Here is a 10,412-nt window from a genome sequence, read left to right as displayed (position 1 = left end):
ACGCCCGGGAGCAGGCCTAAGCCAGAAGGGCGTTATCTCCCGAGGGGTCCCAGACTGCGAGAGGGCACAGGCCGGGCTGAGGAACACCCCCGCCCCAAGAGTGCACAAATTTTTGTGCACCGGGCCTCTAGTATATATATAAAAGCCTAAGTGACTATCCGACCATTCGACCGTTCACTATGATGCACACTGACCACCAGGGGGCAGATGCTCAATGCACAGGCATGGAAACATGGAACAGACTGATGCATCTCAGAGGGAAGTGGGGAGAGGGGTGGATGGGAAGAGATTAACCAAAGATCTTATATACATACAAGAGGCCTGCGGAGATCGGGCCAAAACCATGCACTGGGCCTCCAACATCCCCTGAGGGATCCCAGATTACAAGAGGGCACAGGCCAGGCCTAGGGATCCCACTGGTGCATGAATCCGTGCACCGGGCCTCTAGTTTAGTATATAATAAAATATGTAAGAGTTACATCACGTTAATTTGTGTTTCATTTGATCTGGATAATAATTCTGCTTATGTATACTTAACTCTTCAAATCAGCTTGCAATAAGAAAAATTTAGAAGTAACATTTTTTGCAACATACCTGATCCAGTTTAGCTTTCTTTAGTTTCTGCAGTGTTCTATCAGAGGTTAAAACTTTTGAACTGCTGTGAGCTTCAAAATATTCTTCTACTAAGTCACTCTGAAAATGCAAAGTAATTTCTTAGTTTCAGATATTTGTTTTATATCAGAACCAGACTGTAATAGTAGTGTAAAATAGCATATGTGAAATTCTTTATTTGGTAGTCAGTATATTCTATTCAAAGCAACATAGATTTTGGACCAAGCAAACTTAACTGCAGTGATAACACTGAGTAACTTTTAGGACCATAAAAGTTAAAGAAATGACTAGACTAAAGTAGTCTATTCCCCAAAATAATTCTTAAGTCTCAACATATAATTTCCACTTAAACTTTAAAAAGGGGGGGGGGGGTTTACATATCAGAACCTTTGTCTTGCCTCACAGAGTCTGAGCAAATCCTTTAATATTACTGCAGTTGAAGCACAGTAAGATGGAATAAAACTTGTTCTACTGATTTAGAGCAGGGCTAACCTCCATGGTGGCTATGGGATAAGAAGCCATCAAGCAGTGGGCTTCCTGACTGCTCTGAATCTTTACACAAAATACCAGGTTAATTAGCCTTTGCTCAAGCCATGATGTCTTCCAAGCAGCTCAGCATGGATCCATAGCCACGTTACTTATTACCTACATTTACTTGAATACATCAAAAATGTTACAAAAAATAAAACTATATAAGCTATACATTGAGAAATCTTGCCCCCAGTTATCCAATCTATATTTTTTAATTAAAAGCTCATTTTTATACAACTGACTTGATATGTCATTTTCAGCATACATTACGGTATCTATAATAAAAGTATAATATGCTAATTAGACTGGACGTCCTTCTGGACAAAGCTGGGGCTGCGAGGTAAGCCCAGGTCCCAAGTGCCTGCTGGTAGCTGGAGGGAAGCCCAGGTCCCAGGTGCCTGTCAGTGGCCAGAGGGAAGCCCAGGTCCCGGGTGCCAGAGGGAAGCTGGTGTTGGCAGCCAGGGGGAAGAAAGGCCTATTCTTGCACAAATTTCATGCATTGGGCCTCTAGTTATTAGATAAACAGGGATACAAACATGCCAACACAGAAAGTCCAGAAATAGATAAAGATACATGGGAATTTATGTGAAAGGCTGACAAAATATAGAGAAGTGAAGAAAAAAAGTATGCTGATTCCCCCATCTGGATCTCTTCTCTTAGGGTAGCATATCTTTGCAAAATTACACAATTTTTCTTGAAGGTTTAAGTCTCCCTCTTCACTTACTGTTTTATCTCTTTTCATTTTCTTAGGAGGTGTTTCTTTGTAAACAGGAGCTGAAACTACTCTATTCTGAGCTTGAGTCTTGGGGCTCAGTATGACTTTATTAGTGTCCTCTTCAAATTCTTGTGCAACCTCTTCATCGTCCTCTGAGTTGGAAGCAGAATATTCACTTTCGCTGTCAGAATGAGACCTTGGGGCTGTGGGGGTAAATAGCAATTGGGAAAATTTGGCAGTTTAACAAGAGGTGTGGGGTAACAGGAAGAATGTGGGCTTTGAAGTAAGAGAATCTGACTTCTGGTTTTGCCATTACTTGCTGGCAATTTCACCAGAACTAGTTATATTAAGTTTTTGGACCAGTTTCCTCAATTATCAAATGAGACTAACAGTGCCTAATTTAATAGAGCATTGTGAAGATTACAGTGAAATGTATGTAAAGCAAATAACAATGCCTGACACAGAATCTGTGGCAGAAACTGTCAGTCATACCTACTACCAGTTTGGTTCAGTGAAGGATCCCGGGTTCGATTCCGGTCAAGGGCATGAACCTTGGTTGCGGGCACATCCCCAGTAGGGGTTGTGCGGGAGGCAGCTGATCAATGTTTCTCTCTCATCGACGTTTCTAACTCTCTATCCCTCTCCCTTCCTCTCTGTAAAAAAAAAATCAATAAAATATATTAAAAAAAAAAAAAACTCAGTGGAAAATAAATACAGCCCTAGACAGTTTGGCTCAGTGGATAGAGCATCAGCCTGCAGACTGAAGGGTCCTGGGTTTGATTCTGGTGAAGGGCACATGCTGGGTTGCAGGCTCGATCCCCACTAGGGGACATGCAGGAGGCAGCGGACCAATGATTCACATCATTGATGTTTCTATCTCTCCCTCTCCCTTCCTCTAAGAAATCAATAAAAATATATATTTAAAAAAAAGGAATACATACCTATTAATCTTTTCCTTAGAGCACGAGTTGCTGTTGACAGAAATTCACTTTTATCATTGTTCTGTTTAAAAATAAAGAAACAATATAGTTTAAATAGTCAAATAATAATGATGAAATGGGAATTAATGATGGATCTGAGTGAAAGAGGCTAGAAAATAAAAATATTTTGCTTACAATAGACTAATTAAAACTAGATGAACCTAGTTCCTAGAACTAGAAGACAATGACAAATGAATTTGTTGGGGGGGGGGGGACACAACAAAAATGATACAACAATTCCAAGATTCCTAGTGTGATTCTAGCAGTTGTATTCTAGATATCTGTAAAGTATGTATGTACTTTTTTATAATTATATAAAGAAAAAACATAAGTATATCAGCCTTTTGAAATATTTTTCAGATTAGCAGAATTTTTTTTTTGTTAAAAGGTATTTATGTCCATTGATGATGAGTAAACAAGAAAGTAGGCATTCCTATGCATATAGCAATGGGACTTTTATTATTTTTATAGTATTATTTTATTTTATTTATTTTATTTTTTGGATGTGAGGGCGATCTGGCTGCGACATCTGTCACCCCACTGATCGCCAGGGTTGATTCGGCTGATCTGGCTGGCTAGGCGGGAGTCCCCCTCTTCCCTCACCGATCCATGTGCGTCCCTCCCAAGCTGCACGCTCAGTCGAAGAGGATGACCTCCCCCCTACCCCACCCCAGGAGAGGACTGGTCTTCGGTCAAGGGTATACGAGTAGCTGCGCTCCCCTGCTAGAACCTCCAAACAAGCTCTCAAGGAAAGAAGCACTATTAAAGATAAAGGAGACTCTGACATGTCTAATCTCACACCTAGACTGCCTAAATAGGACATTTCTACATAAGCCATAACCATAGCCCTGAATACTCACATTCTTATAAAGGGCATGAATTTAGCCTATATACAGTCTAGGATGTCCAAATCAAAAATCACCTAGACCTGGACACACTCACCACTCACTCATTATCATGGATCGCCTTGCCCATCTGGGCTTGCCCACATCCAGCCATGGCCACTTAACAAGGCATAATGAAAAAACAAAAGCACAAAATCATAGAGGAGGGCATAAAAATTCTCAAATCCTTTCCGCTAACCTGGAATGTAGTTTCCAAATGTAAATCCTAAAAAGGGAGACTAATGGACTTCATGGATCTTGGGTCCAATCCCCCAAGAAACAACAGAATATTATCTATAAAAGCAAAGCAAAACCAAACCATAAAAGTTCCAGGCCAGCCCTAACTGGTTCGGCTCAGTGGATGGAGCGTCGGCCTGCGGACTGAAAGGTCCCAGATTCGATTCTGGTCAAGGGCATGTACCTTGGTTGCGGGCACATCCCCAGTAGGGAAGTGTGCAGGAGGCAGCTGGTCGATGTTTCTCTCTCATCAATGTTTCTAGCTCTCTATCCTTCTCCCTTCCTCTCTGTAAAAAATCAATAAAAAAACGTATTAAAAAATAAAAAAGTTCCAGGCCAGGTCTACTAAGTTGGAAATACCAGGGATAATTCTAACACAGAAAAGGCATGCAGTAGGGTCCAAAAGACCTGGCTTCATTTCCCAACTTTCCTCTTTATCTAAGTGAACTCAGACAAGTCACTTCACCTCTCTGAACCTCGGATTCTTCATTTATAAGTTAGGTATTTAATTGGCAAATACCTGTCAATCATAAAGCGCTATACAAATCAAGAGACGAAAGCTCTATTTTCAACTTGTTTTACTTTGTAACACTAAGGTTTTTGCTAGTTTTTTAGTCAATTGCTTACCTTCAATTGAACTTCATCTGAAGTCGAATGCCCTAAAGAATGAAACAAAAAGCCATTATTTACTATAAATACTTCACTTTTCATCACAGTCTAGCTTCATTAAAAGCAAAGTTGCAGTTTCTACCCAGAAGCCATCACATATTATTGAATTCTCAATTAATTGCATCTCCACTCGAGGCTGAATTATTGTTATTAATTACGTGATCACTGTGATTAGTGACAGCTGTGTCCTGAACTTCTATAGCATTCATATAGCAAGAAAAAATGGAGCCCTTTTCATTATTCATTATTTTAAAAGGACACAGTTCAACCTAGTTCAAATAGGTCACTCAAAAACAACTGCTGCACAATTCTCCACAAATTATAAGTGTTATTTCAAATAATATTTGCCAAAGCAAATCTTCTGGGAACAATTGGCTACCTCAAGCAAATGACAACAGCATTTTTTTTTAACAACAGGATTTTACAACTGTTTCTAGTTGGCCCTATCAATCTGCACAACTTCAACCAGCACAGATCTTTATTGATAGCTAAACATGGGTATACTAAGGCACACAGGTTGTTGAATGAATTTTCAGAAAATAAAATACGTAAATATGTACTCATGACAAGGAAAAAAAAGTAAATACTATAACTTGTAGCAACTAAGAAAACCCTCTTCAAATAACAGGTAAAATCTTACCCTTGCTACATTGAGGAATGTTTGTCACAATTTCAGGATCATTCTTCAAACTGAATGACACATTTTTTCTTGGTGTTTTTGCTAGTTCTGAAGCTATAAACAGAACAAAGATATAAAATACCTTTTAATAGACAATAGATGTAGAGGGGGAAATAGCTTTATTTCACTTATATAAAGTCTTTTTTTTTTTTTAAAAAAAAAGCCTGCCTGCTACTATTACCTTCCGCTTAAAAAAAGGGAGGGGGATTGAATTTTGTAAATTAAAGCCACTTTACTGACTCCAACTCTTTCTAACCTATTTCACACAGTTTTATGCCCCAATCTTTAAACTGACCCAAGATACTCATGAGAGTCCCCACAAATGCACTGGCTTCTTCTTTTTCTTACCCTCCTTGGTTCTCTGTATCACTCATGAGAGATTTTCAATCTTTCTCTGAAGTTACTCTTTTATTTGGGTTCAATAACATTATCCTGGTCCCTGGCTACTCTTTTTCACTGTCCTCGTCCTCTCCAACAGCCTACCTATGCGTTTGCCTGAGGCTCAGGCGTTGGCCTTCTCATTGTGCCCGAACAATATGCCATTTTTGGATAAAAGACTGATCCATAGGATAGGGGAAAAACTTCACAACAAAAAGCCACATACAAAGTAACTTAGCTGACTGGGATCATTTTGGTTTTACATTGAAACAAAATTATTCTATCTGCTTTTAAATAATTATTAACCTACAAAAGGATCAAGGGGGGAAAAAGGAAGCATTCGAAAGGAAAAAGAATGAGTCACCCATGTATGGTTACTTACTCTAATAATAAAAAAAGGGCATATATGCATGTTTTTTTTATTTTCATTTTCCTAACAATTTATTTGCATTGTACTTTACACACCTGGTCTGCAACATATTGGAAATTTTAAAGTAAAATTCCTCTTTGCCTAATGATAGCTTCTCATCAGGTTATTTATTGTCTGATCCATGTAACCAATCTGTTTCCCATTTCCCTAAAGTCATCTTTCTGCAAGTTGGTTGAACTCCCCCCATCCTTTCTACTTGGCTCTTTGTTTGCATTTGTCTACTCATCCTGGACAGGTTTTCTGTATTTTACAAAGCCTTCCAATCTAACCCCTAGTCTACTTCTAGCCCTACATCATGTTTAGCTCAATTTTATTTAATCATCATTTATACTCAGGTAACAGATTATTTTCTGACAGATCATAAGTTATTTAAAAATATGAAGGCGTTCTATTTATTGGTATATTTAAATGTAAGCACAATTAGCAATAATACTTACAAGTAAAAGAAGCTCTTTAAAGAGCATCACAACAAACAGAGGTCCTAACTAAACATAGATGTTGGAAAACATAATTAGTCTCAAATTATCCAGAAAACTATCTTTTCATGACATGACAGAAATGCACAACATTATATTTAAGATTCCTGCAGCACATACACATATCCTATGGCTGTGGGCATTTTGATGATCTGCTTGGGGAACTTCTACTTGACTACTTCCCTAGGTTGCACTATTAGTTCTCTTCTTTCTCCAATGGTCTTTGTCCTGCTTCATTGCCCTAGGGTAGGAGTGGGGTATGTAGGGCCGCCACAGCCACTTGAGGCTCGAGAAATCTTTTGGTCTGGCCCTGCCAAGACATTAGGGGGGAGTTCATTAAATGTTTGACCAAATATAGCAGGCTAATTTTTAAGCTGATAATTTTGTATGGCCCACAAATGATGTTATAAATACCCAAATGGCCTTTGGCAAAAAAAGGTTCCCCACCCCTAACCCAGGGCTTTATTTTGATCTTGGTGTCTATTTGATCTTCCCTCTAATAACTACATTAGCATTTTTCTGGTTTCTCAGACACTCTACAGCAGCAGTTCTCAACCTGTGGGTCGTGACCCCTTTGGGGGTTGAACGACCCTTTCACAGGGGTCGCCTAAGACCATCGGAAAACACATATATAATTACATAGTGTTCACAGTAGCAAAATTACAGTTATGAAGTAGCAACGAAAATAATTTTATGGTTGGGGGTCACCACAACATGAGGAACTGTATTAAAGGGTTGCGGCATCAGGAAGGTTGAGAACCACTGCTCTACAGAATTCAGTCATTTTTCAGATTTAAAAATTTTTACTTTCTTAATTTATACAAACACAGCAATTAATATAAATTACTGTATGTACATTAGGTTAAAAATTAATGATGTATTTAATATTACACCTTTCAGAAAAACTGAATTTTACAAATGAATGAATCATATTATTTTCAGAAATAGGTCTCTTTTTTTTTAAACCCTTATCAAAGGATTAAAGGGAGGGAGAGAGAGGGAGAAAGAGAAATATCAATTGAAACGTGCCCCAACTGGGACTGAACCTGCAACCCAGGCCTGTGCCTTGACTGGGAATTGAACTGGCAACCTTTCAGTACACAGGATGATGTTCAACCAACTCAGCCACTCCAGTCGGGCCAGAAATAGGTTTTATTACTTCTTATACGTTCCTCATTAGTGTCAATACCTAACAAGAGTGCTTTTCACTTGACCTTGAACATTTACATGGTCATTGGCATAAAAATATACCACTTAAGCAATATACGTTGGTGCTTTATGATAGATTATAAACCCTCTTATACAATCACTAGAGGGCCAGTGCACGAATTCATGCATGGGTGGGGTCCCTCGGCCTGGCCAGTGATCAGGGCCTATCAGGCCGGCCAGGGGGAAGGACCGCGGGAGGTAGGCTGGCAGCGGGAGGTTGGCTGTGGGAGCGCACTGACCACCAGGGGGAAGCTCCTGCATTGAGCGTCTGCCCCCTGGTTGTCAGTGCACATCATAGCGACTGGTCACAGTCACTTAGGCTTTTATATATATAGGATACATTTTACCAGGAAAACCTCATTATAATGAACTAATTTTCAGGCAAGGGGTGTCTGTTAAAGCCGAAAATCTGTTATACAATAAATAAAGGAGGTTTTCCAAATGTGCATGTTAAAAAATTGACAAATTGGTTAGTTCACCTGTTTTTACTTATGTAGACACATATGTGTAATTAAAATTGAGTACATATGAAGTTTAATGTCACAGAAAAGGTTTCTATATATATTACTACAATTTTAAATTTATATTGAATAGGTCTATTAAACGCATGTATGATTCACCAGTCGCTGCAAGTAAACAAATGTACATAGCTGGGGCTGTTTAATGCATGTGGGAACATTTGCAGCACCGTTAAAACTGCTGCAGAAAGTAATGTCTGGGACAACAGAATCAATTACTGCAGCAGTGTGATCACGTACAAATCATTTGCTGAATACTGTTTATGAACAGTGATTCTTGGATTTCAATATGTAGACTATAGTTGTAGATGTATAGTATTTATTTATGTCAGCAAAATTACTACAGTGTTTTCTCCAACATATGACCTATTTGCTAAAATTTATTAAAAATAACAGTGAAATAATAACAAAAAATATAAACTGTTCATTATAAGCAAATCTTGGTTAAAAGCATTTTAAAACTAACAGGGTGTTAATTTTCATATATGAGATATAGACTGGAGATTTTGTTCATTAAATCTGAAGTCTGTTATATTGAGGTCCGCAAAGTCAAGGGTTTACTGTCTTCCTAGAATTTCATATGCTTATGGACCACCTTAATTTTCAAAGTGCTTTCACATGTTATTTTCTGACAGTTTAATTTTAATGCTTTATTCTCTGAAAATCAGTAATTCATGTGTAATTGGTATAAATGGTAACCTGGGTAAAAAAATGTTAGAAGAGCACATTCCCAACACTTTTATATACATAGTTTTCTATATATATAGTGTAAAACCCTTATGTAACAAATTCAGAATATGCCTCACTTACTGAACAAAACCTTGTTAAGAACCTATGTTAGAGGTTGTGGGAAGAAAAGGAAGACAGGGTTCCTACTATTAGAAGCTTATAATCTAGCTGAGAACAGAAGACATCTGAACACATAAAAACAAAAACTAATAACTTTAAGTATGCTCAATAACATACAATGACATCCCTCATCATTCTTTTAGGGAATGCAATGGGGAATGTGGTTAAACACACCTTCTTAGAAAAGGTGAATAGTGATTACAAAAATCAACATACCTAATTTAGCCATCTTTTCAGGGTGTTTCCTATTCTGAAAAGAATAAACTTTATTCCCACCAACGGTAGCAGAGCCATTTTTCAAAGATTCTGAAAGAAAATACAACATGTATTTAGAAAAAATTGAATTTAATTAACAGAAAAAAAGGACAAAGTTTTAACTAAAAACTTAAATTTGTACCCATCACTACCTTACATAAAGGTTTAATAATATACATAAAATCTTTTAAAATAAAAAAAATACACAACAGACTATGATACTGTTTTTACAAATTTTATTTTTTTTTACTTTACTTTTTTATTTTTATTGATTTCAGAGAGGAAGGGAGAGGGACGGAGAGATAGAAACATAAATGATGAGAGAGAATCATTGGTCGACTGCCTCCTGCACGCACCCTACTGGGGGCCAAGCCTGCAACTTGGGCCCTGCCTGACTGGGAATCCAAGTGTGACCTCCTGGTTCATAGGTCAACACTCAACCACTGAGCCAGGCTCCATTGATTTTTAGAGAGAGAGGAAGGGAGGGAGGAAGAGAGAGAAATATGGATGTGAGAGAGACACATGATTGGCTGCCTCCTGCATGCACCTTGCAAACCAAGTATGTGCCCTTAACTACAAATCGAACCCATGATCCTTCAATCCCTGGTTGGGGCATGTGTGAGAAGCAACTGACTGATGTTTCTCTTTCTCTCTCTCACCCCCTTCCCCTCTCTAAAAATCAATTAAAAAACAAACTGTGGAGAAAATACCTATAATAGAAACTCAGTACTTCCTACCTTTTCAACTACAGAGAAAAAACTTGAAGCAATGCATTTCTCATGAGAAATATATTAATACTAGAGGCTCGGTGCACAAAAATTTGTGCACTCGGGGGGAGAGGGGTCCCTCAGCACGGCCTGTGCCCTCTGTCTGGGAACGAACCCTGGGGAGATAACGACCTGCTGGCTTAGGCCTGTTCCCGGGTGGCAGAGGGCAGGCCTAATCCCTAGGTGCAGCCCCTGGTCGGGCTCAGAGCAGGGCCGATTGGGG

General features: G+C 38.6%; 1 protein-coding gene across 2 annotated transcripts in view; it reads right to left on the bottom strand.

The window, feature by feature from the left end:
* Nucleotides 1–10,412, bottom strand: part of ORC2 (origin recognition complex subunit 2) — a 29,465-nt gene that overhangs the window by 13,943 nt on the left and 5,110 nt on the right. For both annotated transcript variants that reach the window (XM_006756258.2, XM_006756259.2), the window contains exons 5-10: nucleotides 9,384–9,473; nucleotides 5,269–5,361; nucleotides 4,587–4,618; nucleotides 2,800–2,860; nucleotides 1,868–2,061; nucleotides 595–693 (exon numbers count right to left, since the gene is read on the bottom strand). In XM_006756258.2, the coding sequence (XP_006756321.1) occupies nucleotides 595–693; nucleotides 1,868–2,061; nucleotides 2,800–2,860; nucleotides 4,587–4,618; nucleotides 5,269–5,361; nucleotides 9,384–9,473 (569 nt within the window). The remainder of the gene's footprint in view (nucleotides 1–594; nucleotides 694–1,867; nucleotides 2,062–2,799; nucleotides 2,861–4,586; nucleotides 4,619–5,268; nucleotides 5,362–9,383; nucleotides 9,474–10,412) is intronic.

The sequence above is a fragment of the Myotis davidii genome, unplaced genomic scaffold, assembly GCF_000327345.1.
Source record: "Myotis davidii unplaced genomic scaffold, ASM32734v1 scaffold914, whole genome shotgun sequence".
In the NCBI taxonomy this organism is placed as follows: Eukaryota; Metazoa; Chordata; class Mammalia; order Chiroptera; family Vespertilionidae; genus Myotis; species Myotis davidii.
Note: the sequence above shows the minus strand (reverse complement) of the source record. Positions and strands in the feature narration are given on the sequence as shown.